The 26,623-nt window shown below is 38.9% G+C and overlaps 1 protein-coding gene and 1 pseudogene across 3 annotated transcripts in view; both read left to right on the forward strand.

The window, feature by feature from the left end:
- The first annotated feature begins 2,743 nt into the window (after positions 1-2,743).
- LOC111337619 (uncharacterized) lies at positions 2,744-18,941 on the forward strand (annotated as a pseudogene). The gene is made up of 17 exons (XR_015996856.1): positions 2,744-2,878; positions 4,157-4,302; positions 4,807-5,058; positions 5,677-5,841; positions 5,943-6,056; positions 6,202-6,333; positions 6,406-6,502; positions 6,605-6,823; positions 7,013-7,389; positions 7,677-7,844; positions 8,082-8,192; positions 8,326-8,445; positions 8,745-8,835; positions 8,985-9,457; positions 9,732-9,857; positions 10,629-10,877; positions 18,484-18,941. The product of XR_015996856.1 is annotated as an uncharacterized LOC111337619 (transcript).
- Positions 18,942-22,889: 3,948 nt separating this feature from the next.
- LOC148740557 (uncharacterized) overlaps positions 22,890-26,623 on the forward strand; it is a 28,091-nt gene continuing 24,357 nt past the window's right edge. Inside the window, exons 1-3 of one of the 2 annotated variants that reach the window (XM_088748629.1) lie at positions 22,890-23,167; positions 25,404-25,549; positions 26,249-26,500. In XM_088748629.1, coding sequence (XP_088604755.1) covers positions 23,101-23,167; positions 25,404-25,549; positions 26,249-26,500 — 465 coding nt within the window. In that variant the 5' untranslated portion in view covers positions 22,890-23,100. The remainder of the gene's footprint in view (positions 23,168-25,403; positions 25,550-26,248; positions 26,501-26,623) is intronic. The other variant, XM_088748628.1, reaches the window with a different exon arrangement.

Raw genomic sequence — 26,623 nt, forward strand, 5'->3', positions numbered from 1 at the left:
GTTAAATCTTGTGCAAATCCCCGTTGAAGTCTGTTTGATCAGACGAAACCTGTCGGATAAATAAACAAAGTTGACAAGATCTGTTGCTGCATGCCGCTCACTGGTTTTTATTTAAGAAAAGGTCAACTCTTCGCTGAATCAAAGAAGCACAGTACAATGGCTCGAGAAATCGGCTTCTAAAACTCTGGCATGGGGGTAAACTATCTAGCCTCATCAATATTTAGTTGGAAATCACTCCAGAACAAAGGAAGTGCAGTGGTATCCTGCCGCCCTCACCGAGCTGATGAGCGCGACTCCAACTATGAAATCGACGAAAGTTAAAATCGACATCCTCAGCAGCCGGCTTACATCATTAGCAAACGAAGTACAAGAATGCAATTAATAAACGCATTTTTCACGTTAAAAGCCTCGGACAAATTATGCTTCACTAACGAAAATTTATTAGGGCTGAACATTTATTTCATTCCCAAGAATGCTGTCCCCTTGGTCTCGCTAGAAAAACACCTGACGCACCATAGAGAAATATTTAATCGAAACAAAACAAGACATGTGCCCATTTCATATCATTTACCATAATTGATATTTTGATTATTTTGTGTTACGCTGAATGGTTCAAAAGTGTTGAATTTCCGGTCATGAACTGTTGAGCAGATCTTTCCCAGGAGCAGTACATCCTCCAGCTTGAACAAAACCATCAAATATTGGTTCAGTAAAATGGAAAAAACATTAAGGTGACAATAATGGGCCAAGAAGCAAATATAAATTGTTAAGCTTGTAAAAAGTACGGAGAAGAGCTAACTTTTGACTCGGAAACTGATTCAGTTATAAATTTTTAGCTCAAAGGTAAATATTGATTTTTGCCATGAATGGACACCAGATGTGATTTACCAGTGGCACGTGTACGGAATGTTTATCAGTTTTTTCAGGATACTAGGTTAAGGGTATCAAGGTGAGGCTAACTGATCAACTGATCTAAATGTTTGTAGTTATTTTGGAAATTTTTCAAAACTTATCTCAAAGAGCGGGTAATGAGATCAAAAGTGCAAATTACGAATGATAGCAAAGCTTTTGCTTGCTACTTTTTTATATGATCACCTTCGTATTTTCTTGGCGATAAACCGCAATCCCTTTTCAAGTTACTTTATTTTCCCTTTACATTAAAAATCTGTAGGATTTATTCTGAGACTCCTGAAAGTTTAGCACGGCTTTTTATACGAGGCCAAAGGTGAACCCTAGAAAATGTGAAAACATTGAACAGGGTACAAGACTTTCGTTTGTAACTTTCTCAGGAAAAATTACAAATTTGACATGAACATTAAGAAAGTGGCGCAGAGCTATTTACTGATTTTAATCCAGTAACAAGCTTTCACTCAGTCGAGCTAGTGAATGTTTTCAATGCTTGGTTTTTCGTCAGTGGCAAGTCTGAACCTGTATCCCTCGAACATACTAGTATATCTATTTTAAAGCTACTTTTGGTGAAATGAACCCTCTTTCCCCATCTTAACTTCCTCTGGTAAACCGGATACTTGTATGCGAGTCCGGGAAAATTTATAGGGGAATCAAAACATCGTTTTATTTACCGAAATAAGAAGAATTAATTTGTTGCTAGGTATGTTTCAACATGTTGATGAAGGTCCAGTAATCAATATTCAGACACGTCCCCTTTTCGAAATTCTTCAAACTGTGGATCGTATTAATTGTAAGAAAGTTACAGCTTTATCTGATAACGTAAAGAAGATAGATATTTTCTAAAGATATCTCCACAAGCGAAAACAGATCTTTTTCAGGATGTAAGATAGTTTAAATGATGTAATACCTTAATGAAACCTTTTCTTAAAAAGTATCCCTGTTACGCCCAAGGCCGCCATGTTAATTCGTAATTTGTAACCAATGTATTTACCCTTAAAAGTTTGGCACTCCTTCAAAGGGGTCTATAGATAGACCAATAAAAAAGTAAAATATTCTCGTCACCACCAAGCTTTAAACCTTTAAACTTTAATGATAAATACTCCCAAAAAAAGAGGTTTTTCAGTACCTATTTACAAATATGAATGCTGAGTATATCTGACAAGCTATTGTTAAATTCTAAATTCTAACTGTCACTTGATCATTCATTCATGGCAAGTTTCAGGACTTTCTTAAAGGCCTTTACAGATGTAACATTTCTCAGGTCTTCGTCTAACATGTTCCAAAGAGATACTGCTCTATAGGCAAAGGACCTTTGGCCGGTAGCTGATCTCAATAAAAGAGAGTGAAAAATAAGAAAAAAGGTTTGTCTTCAGGTGATTTCAAGGGGTAAGTCCCGCTTGGTGCAGCAACCATATGTTGAAAACCGCCACATTTCTAAATCTGAGATTCATGACACACACATATAAGATACATGATAGTAATATTGCCCATCGAAATGTAAGAAACAAGCCGACAATTAAGGAATCTAGCCAAGAACTCTTAAAAATGATGCGATGCTATGAATCATGCAACAGTGTGCATCATGTAGCTACGTGATGTCCATTGCCCTTCAGGTCAAAATCAAAAACACAAACAGATGAAATGAAACGTACACCGGGTAAATGAGTTTTTGCTAATAACAGGTTTGTACCTGTGCCGCGTAAAATATCACATTGCAAAGTGTGTTCACGTGAAGGTTACAATTTGCGAGATATTTCCTCTTTACCTCCTTGTCCTCTGAAAGACATGAAACTCTGCTTGAGTTGGATGTCAATTCGAACTAATCAAAACGCTTTTCTAAGTTCTAATATAAGGACCTGATCTCACTGGCCAACGCCATTCTGTGAAGCATAGCTTGGAAGAATGACTCAGTTAACCGTCTTGATCATAGTTTTGTTCCTCCGTGGAAATATCTGTTTGGCCGTCAAAGGTAAGACTGTATTGGTGCTGCACAGCATAATAAGCTAAATGTATTTAAAACACATTTGCTGCAACGTATCATTCAGAGTAATCTACATCGTGACTTCTGAAAACTTCGGTTGAATTTGATTGTCTGAGTTTATTTCTCCGACTTAGCTTTCGTTTTCAATCCCCCTTTTTGAATTTTGTGGAATTTCTCCCTTACAAAAAGCCGGAGAAGGAGACATTTCAGAGCAAAGCCCCCCATTTATTTCCAGAAAGTTTTGTTGAAGAAATGGTCTTCATTTCACGGCCACTGTTGAGCTTTTAACCTCGTTTAAGTCTTGTTACCCTTATGATAAATCAGCTTCCAAATGATTCAGGAGGTAAGTGCCATAGTTCTTTTTCGATCTGTCGGTTTATCTGCAACATCATACGTTAAAACGTTTTTGGAATATAGTCCAGCCGGTTAGACTTTGCATTATCGGTGGTTTAAGCCAGGAGATTGTCCTAAGGCCCATAAAGAAGATTCTTGGTGGCAATGAACACACGCTCTTCTTTTGAAATTTGCCATCGTGGGCCTAACAACTTTAAGTCGCCTTCACTTCGGGCCAAATCAGGTTCATAACATCATTCTTTCCTTTTAAGATAAATGTGCGAGGTACTCTTATGCAAGAATAAAAAAAAAACACTTTTACAGTCTCGCTCTATGCCTTCTTAATAGCGTTCGAAGCGTTTTGTTACCTTTGCAATTAATGTCCAAAGGACGTCTTTCAACAAAACTTAATAGTTTAGCTGGCTAGAGCTCGGTTTTATTCTTGCACTTCAGGGGTCGGTTTCAAAACACGACCCTTGGAATTACAAGTTGCTATTGACAATTGCACTTCAAGCGTTGATTGGATTGACGATGTATTCTATGAAAAAAGTTTTCACCAAAATTTTGCCCCTCACCAATAGGTAAGTCATCAAGTCAACATATGTTTTGGCGATTCGTTTGATATCAACTTTCTATCAATGAATCTTTAAAAACAGAAAGGAAACCTTTGCTCTAAAAGTAGCACTGCTGAGCTAGCACGATTAACTTTTCATATTTCTATCGATGGAAAGACATGCCACGTCACCAAACAGGCAAGCACAAACTTGTCGCGTAGTTTGTCCTACTTCACCTTATAAGGTCATAAAGTGTCATTTGGACACATTTTTCGAATCGCAGTGCATGGAATAGTCGTCACGCAAAAGTAAAACTGTACTAAGTTAATTTCGGGATTTTTTTGGAAAACCGTAATGATGTACTTTTCCGTACCATAAGGTATTCCACTCCAAACTGGTAGGCTTAACATTTCCCAAAATCTGCAAGATTGGAGCTGCAGCAGTGGATGTTCACCCCCTCAATATTGACGATTGTCTCGTTGCACAAACATTGTATTCCCTGATGCATTCAAGGGATCCGGAACAGTGAGTACTCTTGTATAGTTCTAGTTTACTCCCTTTCTTGCGGATGAAGAAACTCTATCCTATATCAACAGGCCGAGGGATGACTGCGAATGCATTAAGCTACGCAAAGCCTGAGAATAATTTAGTGGAATCGCATTCGAGATAAAATTCTTTCGTTGCTTCATTTTAAGCAGATACCTTCTCATGCTCACATTATGTTCTTTAGTCCTATGTCTTGCTTTAAGACGTCACTTAATCACTTTTTTTAAGCAGTTAATCCTCTCCTCCACTGTAATGGAGCCATAACTGATAATTCTTCAATAACGAAGAGCTTAATGGCCTGATTCCATGAGGAGCTGAGGGGAGCAATCCAATAACAAGGGCAGAAACCACTTAAATAAACGCAAAGAATAACGGAACAAAACGGGTCATGGCCTCACCGAGATTGTTTACTTTCGCTTTTATCATTCGTTTTAACAAAAGCTACGGAATTTCAATTTTAGCGCTTTACCTTCGAAATTACAGGTTAACGTTCACGTGACAGTAAGTCATGGTGAGATGTTCTCACGTGTCCACTCACCCTCGGCTATGTGGGTTCAGTCCGTTAGCACACTTGGCTTTAAGGTATGTTCGCGTGAGTCAGGTATTGGATCTGATGGGACCGGAATCATCAACTGGCTGGCTTTCCAAGATCATCCAAAAATTACTCACGGCAGAGCGACTTTTGATGGCATTTGGACAACAGAAACTAAGTGTGACAAAGTTACCTTCTCACAGGTTAGGAAAAATGTTGAGGTTCAGAGTCGAAAAATGTTTAAGCTATCAAGGTCTTTAAGCCTTTTTGATGTTCTTGGTTATGAACATATATACATTATTTTGGACAAGTTTCCATTTCTGAGTTGGCAATTTACATTTTGTGATCTTGTGGACGATCATGACAAAACCCAAATGTGGTGACGGATAAGAATCAATGGATACTTAGAGTTTTCTCCTTTGAAGTTGTAAAAGACAAGTTGCAAGTCATTCTAATTTCAGAGCCCACATACGTTTTGTAGTGGAGGCGCGGTGGCCTCATGGTTGGTGCCCTCGACTCCGGATCGAGTGGTCCGGGTTCGAGCCCCGGCCGGGACATTTTGTTGTGTTCTAAGGCAAGACACTTTACTCTCACAGTGCCTCTCTTGACCAAGGTGTACCGGCAATTTAACGCTGGGGGTAACCCTGCGATGAACTGGCATCCTATCCAGGGGGGGAGAAGAAATACTCCTAGTCGCCTCATGCTACAGAAACCTACCTGATGGGCCACTAGGCTCGTAAACAGACTTTATCTTACATACGTTGTGTGGCCACGCGAAATTTGTTCTTAAATTGTAAAGTGATGCTTTGATAACATCACAGAGTTTTCCCAGAAAACCTTTCGTGTTTGTGTCAGCAAGATACACACGCGACACAAAACCAGATGACGCAATGTATGTTTGGTTGGAAAACGTAAATTCCAGAAGTTTTGAGGTGTGCATCCGGGAGTTCCTGCCCTTCAATGGAAAACATAACGACACCACTGTGGTAAGACATACGCTCTTGAAGTTTTCAGTGGTACACGTGCGAGTCGTTTGTGTTATTATTCTGTCTGACGGCAACACTTGCTCTGTATTTGTTTGTTGCAGGACTGGTTCGCGTTTTTCGGCGCTGGCTCTGAATTCAGTTTCACGCTGTCAGGGGAAAAGTATTTTCCAAACAGTTTTCCGCCGACAGCAGAAGACAATTATGGTTTCTGTCAAGTGAGTGTAAATTACTATAATTTTTTGTGAACTCGGAGGTGCGGTTCCATGGTGAAAGATTGTGGGGAGTTCACTTCCAAACAGAAATAGTGCAATACGAATTATCTCAATCTCAAATCGTCTTATTTCTCTCTTATTTTTACAGGAAGTGCCGTTCAACACAACTTTTTATGCCTTACCAGTTATCCTTGTGTCTGTGCAGCATATGTACAACATTCAAGTCAGCACGAAGAGCCTCATTTCACCGAAAAAGAACATTATATCAGCCTGGGTTCAGGTACATTGAGCAGTTCATCTTTATGTTGGCCTTTTTTCTGCTCTTGTTTTACCGTGTGGTCTCTCTGTGTAGGAAGTTAGCCTCACATCCATGAAGATTTGCGTCAAAGAATTGAGCGGAACAGGAAGCAAACACGACCCTCTGTCTGTTAGCTACGTCGTTATTGGAGGTTAGTGTTCGGCCGGAAGGTGCTAGTGTTATCATTCTGCAATTTACCTTTGCTTCCTTTCGTTAATCCTGATATAACTATTATTTTGCTTCACATTCACAGACCTAGATCCCTGCCTAAATGTGTTTTGCCCGTTATTGGGAGCTTGCAAAACCTACAGCGCCCATGAAGCACGCTGCGTGTGTAACGAAAACTGCCCTTCGTATCAAAATCCAGTCTGCACAGAAGGCGGGACAACGTACGACAACGAATGCCTCTACAGGTCGAGTCAGTGCAAGGGACTGGAAAATAACACCTTGTATCATCCTGGCACCTGTGAGGGTAGGGCTACATTTCAAGAAAATTCTAACATCGTCAGGAAAAATGAACAGGAACTTTGTTCTCCTAGACACATGAACATGATAACATCGCCACACAAACTCTCGGAAATCGTCAGCAACGTAAGGTGTAACAGTGAACATAAATTTGGCTATTACAGAGTAACAACTCCGTTGTTTTAAATCTTTGCAGGCTTTCCAATCGTTCATGGTCGTGTTAAGCTCCTTCAAGTTTCCAAAGGTCCAGAATCTAGTTGCAAGGCAGTGGTATTCCCACCATACCGCTTTTATCCGAACGAGGAAGTACACGTACAGATCACCCTTAATCACATGAACCTGAATGATTCCGTGACAGTGCAACATGCCATCACATATTGGACTGAAAAAGTAAATACGCAAAATTTTACAGTCTGCGCGATGCAGTCTGGGAGAAGTGGAAACAACATTAATCCTTTCGCTACCATTGATTGGATGGCTTATTAAGGAGCCCCACCCCAGGGAACGACGGGAAGAATCAAAATGACAAAATGGTGGTCGGGAACGAATTGCGCAGATGTGACTTTTCCAAAGGTAGGTTACGATTAATTGGTAACCATTTATCAGTATAATTATTACTTTTTATATAGGAGACGCAAGCTCGTTTGTAGGGCTTAAAAAGGTTAATAATGAAAGAAAAAACATCTTCAGGTAAAAACGCATTGTAATTTCTGAACTTTTAATATAATTTGATACTTGGCTCTATTGGAAATTAAGATTGTTTACGATTACTTGATTGTCATCAATTTACATCAAACTCACTCACAATTTCAAAAGTGAACTAAGATGTTATTTGACATAATTTCCTCACATGCGGATAGGACAAGTTTTACGATTCGCCAGATGTACTTGTGACGTCCAATCACCAAAGAAGTAGGAAGGAACATGATGCCGCATTGATCTGGACAGAAGACGTAACCAAGGACTCGTTCAAGGCTTGTTTGCGAGAGTTGCAAAACTTTGATGGCAAGCATGAAGATATATATGTGGTACGTCATATCCTTTCTCCGAATACAACTGCTGCAGGATCGATAACGCTATAAGATTGAGGACATTGTTTGTCAGTCCCTTTGATTAAGAGGAATAATTTTAATTTCATTCATTTTTTTATACAATTTCAAGGTCCGTTTTGTGTATGATATCATTTGCAGCTCATTGATAATGCGTTATTGTACTAACTACAAGTAAGGCTTTTACAGTTATATTTTTGCATTGGATCTTCACAGACCTGGTTGGCCTTTGCTAGGCTGCATAAACCGTTCTTCACTGAATATGGCTCTGTAAACTTTGCAAACACGAATCCGCCAAGAGATGAAGACAACAATGCCTACTGCGAGGTGAGTTTTGAGTGATCTTTTGACAGAATGAACTTTTTCAGTAAGGAAACTGAAAATAGTTAACGACAATTGTTTGGATAATAGCTGTGCAAGATTCCTTTAGCACATTTTTGATTTTCTGTTCTACTGACAGTTTGTGCACTTTACACGAAGTTACAATGCAACACCATCTGTCCAAATATCTGCCACTCACAAAACAACAGCAAGTGGAAACTTGGCACCAGCTCACAACGGTATTTCTACGTTGATTGAGGTAAACAACCAAGGTCTCCGAATACTTCCGAATGTCAAGACTAGTAAGCTTGGATATAGCTCCCTGTTATCAAAGATTACCAAAAAATTTTCTTCGATCTTTTGCTTTAATAATTCACTGTTTACATTTCCACCTGGATGACAATTATACTGCATAAAACTAGAACTCGAAAGAGATACATAACACTGACCGGTACTTGTTTTTATTAGGTTCTAAGGTCAAGAAAGCCTAGAAATGTTTTTCTTAATAAGGCTTGTTATGCAGATTCCTTTTTAAAGATTACTTTAAACTGTTTCCAGAACATGAATGTGTCTGGATTCAGAGTATGTGTCAAGGAATTGTACGAAACCGGATATGATCCTGTTTCAGTGACTTATGCGGTCCTCACAGGTCAGTAATTGTACCAGATAATGTAATTAAGTTTTTGGGGGGCTAGATTGGAACAATATCTTGACAGAAAGATACAAATACTTCCCTAAACTAATGAATAATGAATATCTGTTACTCTTTTCAAGATTTAATTACACATTGATTTCCAGACATCTGTGATCCCGGATGGAGCTACTTCAATGGATTCTGTTACTTCACAAGTGATACTTGTACAGATTGGACCACAGCAGTAACAAAATGTAGACAAGAAAACTCAGTCCTTGTTGATGTCAACAACAATGAAGAAAATGTTTACATACAGCACCTCCATGATGGAGATAAATCCTGGCTGGGATTGAATGACAGATCAAAAGAGGGCAATTTTAGTTGGGTTGATCTGGACATGGAAATTTTACATCCTGGGCCGAGAATCAGCCGAATAATTTCATAAAAGAAGATTGTGTACTTGCACTCGGTATGAAACACAACTAAGAATGGAATGACGTACAGTGTAGTGATTGTCAGCGGTTTACTTGTAAGAAAGGTAAGTCAAACATATCAAAGACATTCTTTAGGTTTGATTTTTACAGTTTGGTAGTGTTTTACGAGCTAAGCGACACAATTTACCCAAAATATATTTTAGGCACGAAATAAATTAGCGTATTGTTACTCCTTCCTCTGAATGACATGTCTCGGTGTCCATTACAAGCTACCTTTAGTACCGAGTCATCGGATAAATTGTAGGTACCCACGTAGAACTCTAGAGGGATAAACATTATCAGAAATAGCGGCAAAAAAGTCACTTTGCTCTAACAGGAGAAGAAACGTAAATTAGCAAGGTTGCTGGTGGTAGTACTAATGTTATACTTGTTGGTGTCGTCGTAAGGACTTATATGCAATGTCTTTCTACTCTCTAGATTTAAACGAATGTCAAAAGGAGTTGAGTTATTGTTTAAGTCCTGAAATGTGTTTCAATGAACGTGGCTCGCACAAGTGCAAATATGGCGCTGGATACATTAAAAATCGATTTTCCTGTTTAAGTGGTAAGAACATGTTTTCTGAAGTACTTTTTGCTTAGAACTTCAAGAAGGAGATACTCTAATTGTTGTAGACGCCTCTTGAGCTAAACACATCATAAAATTCCACTCTGACATGATAACACAACAAACATATCGAGTTCGAGGTAATTATAGACTGTTAGTAAGTGCCCTTTCCCGAAATGTCACAACGCCCTGGACAAACAATGTCAAACAAGCGCCCCTTTCGATAAACATCCATCCATGCCACCTCCGTGACTTTTTTAAGGAATACAGGAAAACTTGCTTTTTATTGCAATTTCATGCACAACTCTTTAAGCTTCAACTACGGCAGAATGAGTACAGCGTTCTGCTCAATTAAGCACCCTCCTTCCAATAAGTTCCACTGGTTAAAGTCCAAATTTTACATTTCGCGCATTCAATAAGAAAATACAGCATTTGTGGCATGGAGGAGAGTTTGGTGGGAAGTGCGGAGATAGCGTGAGCAAAGACGAAAAACACCAAACAATAAACAGGATTCATATTTCGGCTTTTTATTAGACGAATACAGATGCCTCGATTGTGTTCTATTCTGTTGTAAAGCAAGCAGGAAGCGACTTCATTTAGAGCACTCGAGAACTAGGGAAAACAGTCAACTACGTCTAGTAATTTCCCAACACTTCCATCGTGTTCTAGCTGTTTCCTCAGCACTTTATACAGAACATAGCGCAGTCGAGCTCCTTTATTTGTTAAATACAACCCTTCACGCTTTGTATCAAGAGTAATGTAATACCCATTCTTCCATTCTTAAATGTTTTTCAGAATCAGGTATACTGGCAAATGACGACAATCATCTGAGCGCGTTAAGTCACTGGTTAAAGCCTGTAGAAAAGAACCATTCCTCTCACTGGATGAGATATTGGCGGGCATCAGTGGATGGTTGGGATGCTTCTACCTTCCACTCATTGTGTGACAACAAAGGGCCATCAGTGACCATTATCCGTGTGGGAAAATACATCTTTGGTGGATACACAGATTTATCATGGAGTAAGTGCACGATTGATTGAGTTTGCTTGCCTTTTCTCCTTCTTGAAGTAGAACCTACAAAATTGAAATTTGAGAGTACTCCTGGTTTACGATTTCGAAACAAACAAACGAACAAACGAACAAAAGAAAACAGTACAATGGGGTCCACGGCGAGCAAGGCGCGAAAGAAACGAAAGAGATGCTCAGACTGGGTTTCGTAACTTTGCTTGGGTAGTTGAAACCTGCACCAAATTTCAAACGTAGCAGGGGAATTTTGGGGAGCTTTCCATATCCAGTCATTTCATGGATATGTTTTCATCCGGGCTTCTTTGGGCCTAACGGGGAGAAATTCGATATTCTACCACTGGGAAGATTCAGACTAACCGTCTCAGCAAAATACCATTTACGAATGTTTTACGGTGATTGATGCTAATGGGTTAAGGGATCTGATTTGAAATTAAAGCACACCACCATCAAATAAATGCCGCCCTTGAATCTTCTGCGCTTGAGAAGCGCTAAAATGTAACTAACGCCACAGCGTTCAATCGAGTAAACGAGATACTTAGAATAACCAGGTCTGGTAAATTTAGAAAGTTATTGATTCATTATGACATGATATCCTTTGCATATGCTTTTAGAGTAAAAGTGATTCAATTTTAGAGCTTCTCTGAAAATTTGAAATACAGATGTGGAGCGATGATTGGTTTGCTCCGTTGAAACGAATCGACAGTTGAGTGATATTTTGATTTCTTTACTTTTTATTCAGCTTCTAGCTGTGGGTACCAGTACTCTTCGAGCACCTTTTTGTTCTCATTAGTTAACAAGCCAGGCTGGGGACCAATAAAGCTGACCCAACAAGGCCTGTATCATAGTGGTTACGGATATTCCATATACGGTTGTTCTGGCTATGGACCCACATTTGGTGGAGGACACGATCTTTTCATTGGCAGCTACGCCTCCTCCAACTCAAAATCTTACTCAAACCTTGGATGGACCTACACTTCACCATCTAGCTACGGTTATGGCAGCTCCTTCGCGCATTTATTCCTGGCAGGAAATTACAATTTTCAACCTGATGAAGTTGAAGTGTTTTACGAAAGTGCTTAACACAAATCTGTTGGATCAAACGTCATAAAAAATTCGCACAGGATTTAGATAACAAAAAAACGTTAATTCAGTAAACGAAACTGACTCATAAATTGCACGTTTCCTGTGTAGACTCTGATCACTTTAAAGGCTAGATACGTAATGTAGATTTTTTTATAAACAGCATGAAAAGTTAGAAAAGCAATAAAGGTTTTTTAAAAAGTGCCTATCAAAATGTTTGCCGATGTATATTGGTGAAAAATAAGGTGGTTATCGTTTTCCTTCCACTCCCTGAAGCAATCGATAGTCATGTGACACACTTATGCGCGCATGACTCTGTATTTTTAACTCGCGCAGCACCGAAGATGTTTTTTTTACCATCAGTCGTCAATGCATTTTTCATTTGTGCAATTTAGCAAAGAAACTTGTGTTTATGTGACAACAGTCCAGGAACGGTCGCCAAAGAAATCGTTTTTCAGTTTAGATGACACTTCAAAGAATTGTTATTGAAATCATTCCAGAGAATAAAACCCATTTGGACCACGCAGAGAACTTCTCCTGACAAACTTCTCTTCCAAGTTCGTTTCTTTTGAGAAAATACACAAATTCACAGTTGTTTAGTGCAGTCTGTAGATTGTACTCTTATCGACGACGATATTCGTTGAACATCGACGACGGCGTGAAATAAGCCTACCAGATTGTGATGTTAGCGATAATTATGGTACAATACAATACAACATTTTTATTGAAACACGGTGGTTTTTAAAAGCTAATATAGCTTATGGGGCCGCGTGAAAATGTTAATAAAATGATAAAATAAAAAATTATTAAACTGCATCAGTGTAGTCAATAAAAAGTGAAATATTTACAGTAAAAGATACGAATAGAGTCAGTAAAAGGCGAAATCCCTTTCAATTTGGGGACGGCCCATATGCGGTGACTCTTCATTAAAGTTCATGTTTCTGAGGGCGTGAGACATTTTTCTCCTTTGGCGTAGTCCCTGGCGCCGACAGCGGGCTGTTCTGAATTATTTCACACAATGGATCCTCCGTGAGAAATAGAGTTTTTCATGTAATAAGTTTCAAAACGTTGTACGCTGACGATGTTGATGACGGAGGTCATACTTAGACTCTTCCCTTTGGATTATATGTTCCAAGCATGATGGAGTTATGTGATGGTAGATATTATAAATAAAGATGGCTATTTTGACCTGATAAGTGTCGCAAAAAGAGTCCCAGTTAGCTGTTTTTCTTACATCCTCAGGGCATGTCGCGTGGGAGGTTATATCTAACTCTTGCAGCCCTACAATGTATGGATTTCAAAGAATTAAATTCGTTTTCATTTTTGCAACACCCCCAATTTGGTAGAGCATATGTGACCGAGGGTAAAATGACTTTAAATTTAAGCGGCTGCGTTTGATCAGATTGAGCTTGTTGACGAACTCTCTCCTAAGCTCTGATATGCGGTTTGTTCACGTAAGCTTGTAGTCAATAATTACATCTAACAGTTTAGAGATTTATGAGATGCTGGTTAATTTTATAAACTGCCCAAGAGACCGATAAAATGATTTCGTTTAAGGATCATTCCCTCGCGCTTTTTGGGGTGTGGTACTAGGGAGTTATGTTTGCACCGGAGGGCGAGTTCTTCTAGAGCTTGTTCAGCGTTGTTGTGACCTGGTCTACAGATTCACCAACACAATACATGGTAGTATCATCGGCATGCAGGAACATCGTTGTAGTGTTAACTGCTTTCGGGAGATCGCTTGTGTACGTGGCGAAAGGTATAGGCCCCAGTACGGAGCCCTGTGGTATACCGTGTGCAACTTTGGTATTCTCATAGGGCACGCCATTAATTAGAGTATACTGTTCCCGTTCAGACAGATAATCTCTTAGCCATGCCAGTAAGTTTCCCTTGATTCCAAAGTTGTGTTCTAGCTTGTGAAGAAAGATTGAGTGCGAAACGCGATCAAAAGTCTTCTGGAAGGCTATGAATACCGCGCCCACAACTAATTTGTTATCGATTGCTCGTCGCCGAGTTAAAAATCAAATTGGATGAAATTTACTTTGAAATAAAAGCTAGCGCTAAGAAGTCACGACGTTTCGACCTCTCTGAGGTCATTTTCAAGTGTGTAAGTTTTCCAAATCAGCGCAAATATTTTGAAGCAAGTTGAAGACGATAAAATGTGGCGAACGCTAAAATATGTGAAAAAGTGTAAACAATATACAATGGAAGAGAATAAAAGAATAAAATAATAAAATAATCCTTATAAATCTCTGGAGGGTTTGAAAAGTCGGAAATGAAATCAAAGTGTTTTTGACATGGGATGGAATTCGAAGCTAGGTCCATCTGCACTTTCGTGCCGTGACCGAAACCGTGCTACTAACTTGGTTCCAAGACCAAAGTTGCTTTCGTGACAGTTTGCTTGGAAAAACCTGGCACTAGTTGGCGCAGACAAATTTCAGCGCGACCGCCACATTTGAGACGTTTGTCAAGTTTCCTTCTGTAGAGAGGAGGGCTGTGTTGTTGTGGTGGTGAGTTTAACCTCCTTGTAAGGATGTTTCAGCTCCTTAGCTTAGAAGTTGATTATTTAGAATCTAAATATCTCTGTAAATTTTGAAATCGTAACTAAATCTTTAATCATGGCCCGTGATTCAACTGAATGAGAAAGTCGAGTTTCGCAGTATTGAACGATAACTTGGTGGTACTTAAGTTATTCCTGAGGTTTACGCCTTTATTCATTATCTTCGCGCCTTAAGCTTTTCATTCGACTAAGAAACTACAAATCCTTCTTGCGGTTTAATCTTTGGAGCTAAGGATAAAGTTGAGTTGAAATTCATTGTTAAATTATTCATATTAGCCAAGTAACTGTAAGGTTATAAAGTTGAACCAGGGCGATTCATATGGCAGTAAACGAAATAGAACGAAAGATCTTTTGGAGCTCTTGCTGTTAAATCGTGTTTTACAAATTCTAGGTCCCAAAAAAGAAGGCTGCTCCATTTACATAGTTACTAAATCATCACCACATATCGGAGCTGGAAAACATGGCATATTATAAGACCATTTCCGGCCGGGGCTCGAACCATCGACCCCCTGCACAACAGTCAAGCGCTCTAACCAATTGAGCCAACCGGGAGGCGGTAAAGATTGGAATGACGAATTAGAATGTGTTAAAGGTTAGAATGACTTGAAGATATGAAAAGATAAATAAATAAATAAAAAGTAAGATCATTGGTGTTACATTTCGTGTATTAGGGTTGGATCATTCCACAATACTGATAAACGATGCCAATTACCTTGGAACACTGAGCATTTGGCTAAACCCGTAGTGCAGAGCCCGTTCCCTTATTGGAAGCGCTGCTGGCGAGCGTCTGTGGATGGTTGGGCGGCCTCTACCTTTCACTCATTGTGTGACAGCGTACGGCCGACAGTGACCATTGTCCGTGTGGGAAAATACATCTTTGGTGGATACACCGGTGCATCATGGAGTAAGTGCGTGAAAGATTGAATTTACTTGCCCCTTCCCCTCGCCAAGATCAAGATCTGAGAGTATATCTGTTTTCTAACTTATAAAAGAAACAAACAAACAAACAAACAAAGCAAAACAATACAGTGGGGTCCAAGGCATATTTGATCAGGAATACTGAACTTTGTCTCAGAAATGTGTCTCATAAGCAATACAAACTAGTCATGCCGTTATTTTCGAGTGCCTTTTAAGTTCACATTTTCAACAAGCATCCATTTCTGCATAATTGTGCAAAAAATTTGCCGCTTGATACATTAATTGATTCATCAATTACAAGAGCATAACGTGAGCGATGCGCGAAAGAAGCGAAGGAAAAACAGCATTTATAGAGGAAGTTGAGACCTGCACCAAATTTCAACCATGGCAAATGAATTTAAAAATTTCTAAATTTTGAAGTAAGTAAAAGTTAACCGAGGCTTCTAATTATGTTTCAAGAGTTGTTTTCCTCCGGGCTTCCTGGGGCCAAACGGGGCGAAATTTGATATTCTGCACCCGGGCTGATTCTTGATATTTTCAGGCATAAGGTCGCGAAAACGTTTCCACTTTATATAATATTTGCGAATGTTTTACCGCGATTGTGTCAATGAGTCAGGAAATATGAGTTGAAAATAAAAAAGCGCACACCGCCCTCGAATGAACGCCACTCATGAACAGAGGCGCTAAATATAAGGGCTAAAAATTAATTTAACGGCGTCAATCTGGTAAGAGATATTTCGAATAATGTGGAAAATTAATGATGACTCATAGCCTATCATGATATCCTTTGCACACGCTGATAGAATAAAAGTTCCCAAATTTTATCAGCGTCTCTGAAAATTTGAAATACAGATGCGAAGCGATGATTAGTTTAAACGAAGCGTCATCTGGTGAGAGCAGGTCTTCGATTTCACAATGCATTATCGCTGACGGAATTCATGATACAAATCCACCTTTAATCGCTTCTGCTGTGAACTTTCGTTTCCCTTCGATAGGACGGATTTTAGCTGAAAAAGATATCATTTTCACCTCGTGCTCCATTGCCAATTGATGGTCACTCTGGATTGTCCCAATCACAAGAAATTAGCGAAGCGGTTGTCCAGGAGCAGTTACTTGGCCTCAAGGCAAATAAAGCAATTGGATTGGACAATTTTAGTGCAGGGCTTTTGAAGTGTGGCGCCTTATCAATTACTTATTTCATCACAAAGTTCATTAATCAGTCCATGCGCACAGGGAAGTTTCCGGGGATATGGAATTGCTTTAAAGTGACAGCTTTATTCAAATCAGGAACAAACCCAACAAATTAACGCCTATTTCAATTCTACCCACTCTCAGCAAGATCTTAGAAAGGGTAATCCCCTCTCAGCTGTACGAATACCTTGATTCAAATAATTTACTTTCAAACAAGCTATTCGGTTTTCGTTGTAAGCATTTAACCACAGGTGGCCCAAGCTCTCTTTGAGAACCACACAAGGAATACAATTTTCATATCGATTTATAAGGATTTGTATGGGATTTTCTACAAGATAGCCATAGAGATAGTTCAAAGTGAAGATATTAAATAAAAATGGCTTACCTTATTCCATACGTGCGTTGCTTGCTCCTGGTGTCGTTATTTTACCGATTTCACTTGATTTAAGCGGTTTTTTTTAATCCTGGTTTTCTCTTCTTAATCCTGGTCTTCTCTTTAAGAAGAGAAAACCAGGATTAAAAAAAAAACCGCTTAAATCAAGTGAAATCGGTAAAATAACGACATCAGGAGCAAGCAACGCACGTATGGAATAAGGTAAGTCATTTTTATTCAATATTTTCGCTTTTAACTATCTTTATGGATATCTTGTAGAAAATCCCATACAAATCCTTATAAATCGATATGCAAATTGTGTTCCTTGCGTGGTTCTCAAAGAGAGCTTGGGCCGCCTGTGGTTTAACAACCACTGCATTGTCTGGCTTTCCCGATGAAGTCTTATAAACATGGAAAAAGGGAATATTCGTGGCGCTGTATTTCTGGATCTTACAAAGGCGTTTGATGTAGTCGATCATGAGATCTTATGTCCAAATTTTTCCCCCGTCTCTGGAGTGGTTAGTATCTGAGTAATCGGAATCAGCAAACTCTTTGTGACAATGTACTATCCGAAGCTCTTCCCGTTATTCGGGGTTCCACAAGGAGGTATCTTGAGACCGTTATCTTTCCCTGTGTATATCAACGAGCTACCTGCTGCTATCTAACACTCTGAGGTATCATCGTACGTTGACGATACCGTTCTTTACTGCTTCGCAAAACGACCTCGCTAGCTGGAGAGCAAGTTGAATGCTGTACAACATAGCACTGTGGCTAAAGAAGCGAACAAACTTACCTTGAACCGTTCTAAGACCAAATCCCGGTTGATCGGAAGCAATAGAACTTATTTCATATTTCGTCGTTGTCTGTATTTACTTTTGATATTAAGTTAGACAGCGTAAATAGGTTTAAGTATTTAGGAGTTATGTTGTACTAAAACTTCACATGGTCAGATCATGTAGAGTATGAAATTTCTAAAGTTAATCGACGACTCGGTCTTTTACCCTTAAACGCCCGCAAACTCTCCTGTAACAGTCTTGTTGTAGCAAATTTTGATTATGCTGATTTAGTTAGAAAACTGTCCTAATCAGGCCACTTTGCTCAACCTTGAGCTACGTAGATTTTATCATCACTGTATCAGTATGTTTATAAGTGTATTAATGGCCTTTTGGATCACTCAGTTGAGTTACTAGCAAACTGGGCGTTCATAATTATAACACAAGAAGTAGAATCATGGTTAGAATACCCTTTGCAACTAAAAATTGGGCGAAACAGAGAGTGTGTTATCACTCACCAAAAGATTGGCAAAACCTTGATAAAGCCATTAGAAATACACCTGCACCTGCACCAATCTAAGTTGGGACCTTTCTGGAGACCACAGTGACGTGATGAAAGTTTCCTAATCAAAGATTATCAGTGTTTGCTCCCTTAAAAGGAAACAAAAGTTTAATAACATTTTGAATTATTTACTTATCATTCAGCTTCTAGTTGTGGATACCAGTACACTTCGAGCGCCTTTTTGTTCTCGGTGGTTAACAAGCCAAGCTGGGGTCCAGTTAAACTGACCAAACGAGGCAAGTATAGTTATCACAGAAGCTATTCCATATACAGTTGTTCTAACTTTGGACCCAGATTTGGTAGAGGACACGATTTTGTCATTCGTGAGTACGCCTCATCCCACAGACATTCTTACTCAGACCTTGGATACACCTACAGTCCACCATCTGGCCACAGTTTTCAAAGTTCCTTCACCCGATCATTCCTGGCAGGAAGTTACCATTTTCAACCTGATGAAGTTGAAGTGTTTTACGAAACTACTTAACACGTATCTGTTGAATCAGGTGTCCTAAAAAATTCGCACACAAAACTAAGAAACGTTAATTCAGGAAATTAAATTGATTTATTATTTGCATGTTTCCTTTGTAGACTCCTCATCACTTTTAAGGCTTGTTACTTAATGAAGGAACAAGAAGTGATTTTGAAAAGCATTTAACAATGACAAATTGCGATAAAACATTTCTTAAAATCATTTTAAGATTAAAAAATTGCTAAAAGACGACGACATCGGCTCTGTGGTTGTAGTGATGGACAAACCCGAACACATCCGCCTACTAAGCACTGCTTCAGTTGATAACACCTCTAAATTTACACAAGTTGATGACAAGCGACCTAAAATGCGTGGACGATCACCCAAACACTTCCACCCGCTCCTTCAGAAAGAGAAAGAGTTGCACGAAATCTTACATCAAATTTTTCGTAAAGAAATTGTCAATTCACTTTCTCCTAAGAGCACAGGTGGCCCAAGCTCTGTCACAGGCTCTTTCACAATGGATTATTAAAGAGTTTGTATAGTGGTTTAGTTGGACTTTCTTTTAAGCTCCGTAAATGTAAAGTTGTGTGAAATAATCAAAGAAATAAAGTCTTACTTTCATACAGAGTAGTCTGTTCTCGTCGCAATTTGCGGCCGTTTTGTGTTTTAGCTTGACGTCCTAATCACCAACGAGTCACGTACACAAAAAAAGGGAAGGTAGGAAACTTCAGTTGACACATGCTCGCCAAAATTGCTCGAAAACAGCACTTAAATACTTTCCCTCGAATCAAAACTTGACAGCACGAAAGCCAAATAGTCGGCCCTCTAAGTTCACCGAAAAAAATCCCGCAAAAGTTGATTAGTCGAGCAACCATTCCAGCGAGAATTTCAAATGAACGCCGTGCTGAATTCTTCTAATACGTGGAAGAAACATCGTGTGCAGCTGAGAGACCGTTAATGCACATTCAACTTGGACTATAGTCAAATCTTTTTCAATGGGTCCTCCCCATAATCTTGTAGCACCAACCTTTCACACAAACTAAGGTACCCCGGGTAAACTCCATATTTGTAAAAATCCATTGAAAACATTGAAGATGGACAGTATTGACAATCTAGTCAAGTCGATGGAGTTTACCCGAGGTACCTTAGTATGTGTGAAGGGTTGGTTGGTGCATGTTAATCCTCTCAGTTATAAATTATTAGCTTGGACACACACATTATAAAATTGTACCTTTGAACTGATCATTGCAAAATCCTAATCAAACGAAAATTAGCCTTTGACTATTTCACGTAAACGTGTAAGTTTGAATTTTGGCCAGCAACAGGTTTTCTCCTGCCAAATAATTATAAATAGCTTCTTGCAAAGTAAAATAGAGTAATAATAAAACGTGAAAGCAACAGTTATTGAGGTAATCTCTCTTTTATTCTCTTTGCCTCATTTTCTATCGATACACATTATTGTCGTGCACGAAAGGGTATAACATATATGCCTTATCCTTCTAAGAGATCTTAAGTCAAGACTCAGACACGCCATCTTTTCGAGTTTGGCAATCCTGTGGCCCGCTTCTGATGGCAAACACATTCGTTAAACGGTTCAACACTTACAATATTGTCAAACGATGGTATGCATATGTTTGTTAGGTAAGGGTACTCAATGAGAGGTAACAATTTTCTCCCTTAAAATAAATTATTTTTCATCATATGGTGATGAAACCCTTGGTCTTGCCAATAAGCCCTAATTACTGCCTCTTTAATCCGGTTTGAATATTCTTTCCCCTCTACTTAAATTAATGAATTTGGAAATAACATGAAGGCCCATAAAAGTTTGGAACCTCTTTGTAGGTGTCTAAAGACAAATCCTCGGAAATATGATAAAAATTTGCTCGTCTCCTCACGGAAGCAAAGACATCGAATCGCGATTTTTGCAACGATTATTACAGAGGAAAACTTCTCTCTTCCGGGTCAAGCTGGAAATATTTTGCAGAAGTTTCCGCAAAAAAATAAAAAAACCTACTTGGTTTATTTACAAGTTGCACTACTCTGTGGATCATAGAGCATTGTGTCTTGATCGTGCAGCTACGTGATGTTACTGCCCTCTGGGTCAAAATCAAACACAATGAGAAGCCTTACATTGTACAAAGATGAGCCAGAAGAAAAACAATGATGAGCAAAATTACAAAACTATTCATAGCTTATCAATTTGAAAAACCTAAGCGGCTTATATTTGTTCCTTTCTTTTTCATTTAGAAACTTGTGATACATGTTAATCCGGCCCTTCCGTTCTTAATTACCTTCATGGCACGGACACGCACACCATAAATTTTAGTTTTGAATTGATCATTGCCAAACCATAATCAATAATGACCAGTTTAATTACTTTAATCCAACATCAGCCTTTCTTTATTTCAAGTAAACGTGTAAGTTACCTGCCCGCTACTTTTAAATGTGTTATTACCAAGTAAAAAAACAAACAAACAAACAAAAAGAAAAGCAAAAGCTACAGTTATTGAAAAAATCCCTCTTTTACTTCCAATAGTTTCGATTGAGACAAATGATACCTTTGCACGGAAAGAAAACAAATTCAGACAAAACTTGAAGAACACGGTAAATTGACCGTTATGTACATGTATGTTATAACCTTCAATGAGATCTGCAGTCAAATTCAGGCACGCTCCCTCACCGAGATTCCGCATTTTTAAAATATGAAAAAATTTCCTTTCCTCCCTGTGGAAGGAATACTCCGAAAATTTAACTAACTCAGTTTTAGTCCTAATGTCTAATTTTCAACGTCATTGAACTGCTGAAAAAGCAACTTCAAGTGGAAACGTACAACTAATAGCATTTCTTGGTAGGAATCCTTTAATGCTGAGGCAGGCAAGACTGTTTTGTTCCTGTGATAAAAACATTGACAAACTTTTCCACCTTGAGAATCATGCAGTTATGTGTAAGCTACCTTTATTTTTCGCCCTTTGGGTCAAAGTCAGACACAATGAGAAGCCAGTAATTGAGCCACAACGAGCCAGAAGAAAAACAAAGATGACCAAGATTAAAGAACCATTCATGGCTTATGGATTTTAGAAAACTTAAACCGTTGATGATTTTTGAATTAGAAATTTACAATGCAAGTTAATCCCTCCGCTCTTTATTATCCACCTGGTTGGACACGCACATCATAAAATTGCAATTTTGATATGATCACTGCAAACGAGTGGTCAGTCTGATTGGTTTAATCCAACTTTAGCCTTTCCTTATTTCAAGTAGAGGTGTAAGTTTAAATTTTCGACCGAAACAAGCCTGCACCTGCAAAGTAAAAAAAAAAAAAATGAAAGCTTGAGTTATTTAAGTAATCCGTCTATTATCCTTTCTGTCCCATTTCCTAATGATGCACATGATACTTTCGCACGAATGAAAAAAAAAAAAAAAACTCAGAGACAATAGTTTTACTGTTAATTGCACTATGCTCCAACCGTTCATAGAGGTACGCCGAGGTCAAGTTCAGACACACCGCCTCCTCGAGATTCTGCATCTTGTAGCAAACACATTTATTAAATGGCTCAAGACTTGCATCGCTATCAAATGATTTTTTGCACATCTATATCTGGTTTAAGGGATCTCTGTGAGAGAAAACAGGTTTTCTTCTTGATTTATAATTAAAGTTTCCTTATATAAAATTGTAGCTTCTTATCATATCGTGATGAAATCCTTGGTCATGCAGACATTCCCTGAAAGGCCTTGTCAATCCGTTTGAAGCCTAATTCCTTCTATCTTAATTGATGAAGTCGGGAATGATAAAAAGTTTCTCAAAAGATTGGAACCCCTTTGGGGGTGGCCTTACATAAATTCTCGAAAATGTGAAAAAAACTGACTTCTATCCTCACGGAAACGAAAAGTTCCAATCACATTTGCAAAAACTTTTACAGAGGATATGTCGCTTCTTGGTCTGAAGTAGTCTGTGAATAGCCAGAAAAAAATAGCTCAGTAATCTACGGATGAATTTACTGTGTGAATCATGCAGCAATGTGTATCATGCCGTTGGGTGTTGTCACAGGCCTCTTGGTCAAAATTAAACATTCGGAGGTGAAAATATTGCGACAGGTGAAATGTTATCGCCTGTGAAATATTCATCGTAAGCGTATTTTCCCTATAATACCTTGCTTAAGTAGTAGAATATTTGAGCCAACAACAACATTGATCTACGCACTTATGCAAGAGACTTTCTTTATTGAAATATAAAACACACCTCACAGATACAGATCATAGTCATTTGGTAGAGGTTTAGTCTGTGAGGATGAGTCGTCCAACTCTGCTGGTGCTGACCGTTTTCATCCATGGAAATCTATTATTGGCCGTGAAAGGTAAAACTGCATTACCACTGCGAATACTATCAGTTACGAAAGCAAAATTGCATCTGGAACCCAGGAAGCAATTTAGAAAATTATGGCAAAGAAATTTATATTTTATTGTCTAACGAACTAAGCCGGGCTTCAAATTGATTAAGTCTTTCTTTTTAAGTCTTCGTTTGGGTTTTTCAGGCAGACCTCACTGCTGATCTCAATATAATGTCAAGTTTCTTGAAATACCTTTTGTGCTACTTCGCCCACAAATTTTGGAAAAACTGCAGTAGAGAAAAAAATAATTTCGCTCATGTATCAACTTTAAGTCTTGCGTCGTCAAACTTTGCTGGTTAGAACAAAAGTTGGCAAACGTGAAGTCATTTCTTCTGATGATAAATTCATGTTTTGAAGTTAGGTAGTAATGTGGGGGAGGAAAATTGTATTTCCTACACAGTCTGTTATGATCATTATTCTATTCGTCAGACCTTCTCTAGGTTTAATTTTCTTTGTACTGAGGCCGGAAAGCCTTAATTGTTGATTCGGATAGGATCGCTATCAGAGATTTAAGGAAAGCCCATGTTTATAACTGCGTCATAAACGTTGCTTTGGAATGTTTTTGCTAATAGAGCTCGAAATGTCTCATCATCCATTTTGAAATGTCTTTCCTTGTGTAATAAATGTTTCGACTTAATTAAAAGCCCTTGAGAGTTACAATAAAGAATTAAAAAGCTAGATAACCACCACTTACCTTCTTTTAAAGTAGCATTGGTCATGTTATACCACTTCCTCATCTAAAAACTGTTTTCATAGAAATGTAGGTCTCGACATAAAAAATACTTTGATTACTTCATTTTGTAAATCATACAGTTATGTACCGTCCAGCGATGTTAATAGATATTTCTTGCCCTCTGCCTCAAGCTTAAACAAAAATAAATTAAAGCCACGTAGCAAGTATTAGTTCGCAGCAAGATCATAAGTAGGCCCCATAAGTGCACATCAGTCATGAGCAAGTTGAACGTTCTGACCTGTCAAGTCGTAAGGAATGTCATGTCTGATCCTTTAGTTTCTGCTCAGAGTGGTCACTGCATTGACATTTCCTTGAATCTTAATTTATTTTATCTTACGTAACACCAAAATACACGCTTCATTCGGTAAATGAAAGCTGCTCCGTCGTATCTTCCTTAAGAAAATGTTACTTTCCCCCCCAGGCTTGGCATGGATAACTACGTTATAAAAGTTCTATTATTTGCTAATGTCACAGTTTTTTTTTCTGGATGGTCACGGTTACGCGAGACTTTAAAGCTGAAATACCTTACATACCTTACCCTGATCAGTATTCATGAAAAAAAAAAAGCAACCTCCCCCCCCCCCCCCCAGTGTCTACGGAAAAAAATATGGTATATATTTTAAAGTAAACAGATAAACTCCACAACAGTGCTGCACGAAGAATATCAACTTGTAAGCTCACCTGAGAAGGTCAAAATGTTACGCTGAAACAATTAACAAATCTGATTGCGAAGTCTGGTTGTCATTCACAAAAGGAATTCACCGGCGTTATCTGCTGGATAAGCCATTTATCTTCACATTGAGGGACCTAGTCACGCGAGTGCGATACAAGAACACTAAAATGGAATAGTTTTCGAGATGCCGGAAAAGCAAAAGCGAATTGATAACGTTGGTCAGGCAGAACTAAGGTTGACATCATCATTAGCCAGTGATACATGTAAATGCTGATAGTTTCGAAAGAAACTGTTTGGGGCTGCGTCGGTGGGAGTGACGAAATAATTTGGATATATCAACAAAGTTAAAATGGTAAATTAGCCACCGTAATGATTACAAAAGCTAACGTTTCGAGCGTTAGCCCTTCGTCGGAGCGAAGTGATACATGTAACCGCTCAAATTAAAAACAGTGACTGCTTTTTAAGCTGTATGGAAAAATGAGAGCGACCAAAACGAGATTGATTTCAGTTTTGCATCTGCTCATCTCACAAGGTGACGCAAGGGTGAAGGTAAGTAAAAGCAGAACTGTCCTCAAATAACTACCTCATTTAATTGAAAATTGCTCTACGTTTAAACAGTCCTGTGCTGGAGGCGCACATATACATGTTAGTCACATCAGTTCCTTTGTTCCACGTTATTTGCTCCATTTGAACTACTGGCTCAAATTGAAATTCTTAAAACGAGGAAAACACCTCCCCTTTATCTCTGCCGTGCGCTAACTGATTCTTTTGATAAATATTCATCTCCTTACCTGTAGGTATCTTCCTCCAAACTGGCAGGCTGAACATTTCGCAGACTCTGCAAGGTTGGAGCTGTAGCAGTGCCTGTTCACCTTCTCAACACTGTCGACTGCCCCGTTGCACAACAGTTGTATTCCCCAAAACATTTAGTGGATCGGGAACGGTAAGTAGTGGTTTATGATCCGAAGCATTTCGAGGCACCATCCAACATTGACAGGAGGTAATAGAAGGTCTTCAGTAGTGCAAAACTCAGGGAACATTTTTTTCTTGCCATTTGATCGATTCCATTTTTGATCAATTTCTAGATCGAGTCGATTTTATTGATCCCGCGTCTTTGTCAATTGAATCTATTCCACACCACTTCTCCTCCTGATAAAATACGCTTCTTGTTTTATCTATGTTCTTCAGCTCCCCTTCTTGTTCGGCTGCCACAGCGCCAACTGTGATCACATCTCCATGGATATCCTAAAGAGTATCCCAATAGATCTAGTCTTGACTTAAGATATTCCGTTGTAATCAACGCTCTTTATTTGTCACTGTTAATTGAGACCCCAGAGATTAGGAACTGGGAACAAAAGACAAAGGAGACACCTTTGAAGCCTTGGAAACTGAAAAGGGGAAACATCTCTGACAAGTTCCAGAGATTAGCACTTAAGAAATAAAATTCAACTTGCCTTCTAAGCATCAAACAAGGCAGCTGTGTGAAGAGATCAAAAACAATTCAGGGGAAGGAAAGAGTAATGGAACAGCAAGATCCGTCGGTTATTTTATAATGTTAAGTTATTTCGCTTAAAATGCGTGTACAGATTAATCTCATTATTTTTCTGATAATCACTTGTGCGTCCTGGATTCGAAATTACAGGTTAATGTTCAGGTGACGGTCAGCCATGGTGAGACGTTTTCACGCGTCCATTCACCGTCAGCTATGTGGGTTGAGTCCGTTACTACGCGTGATGTTGAAGTGTGTGCTCGTGAGTCAGGCATTGGATCCAATGGTACAGGAGTCGTTAACTGGTTTGCTTTCCAAGATCATGCAAAAATGACGCGTGGTAGTGTTTCTTTTACTGGAATATGGACAACAGAAACTAAGTGCGACAAAGTTACCTTCTCGGAGGTTAGAAGAAATAACGAAATAACAAAACAAAACTTTCAGGTCAAGGCCCTCTTAGCATGTTCCATCCCAGTAAGCAAGACTAGAAACCAACTTGCAAAGCGAAGCCCGCCTACCTCATGTGGG

The sequence above is a fragment of the Stylophora pistillata genome, chromosome 2, assembly GCF_964205215.1.
Source record: "Stylophora pistillata chromosome 2, jaStyPist1.2, whole genome shotgun sequence".
Taxonomy (NCBI): Eukaryota; Metazoa; Cnidaria; class Anthozoa; order Scleractinia; family Pocilloporidae; genus Stylophora; species Stylophora pistillata.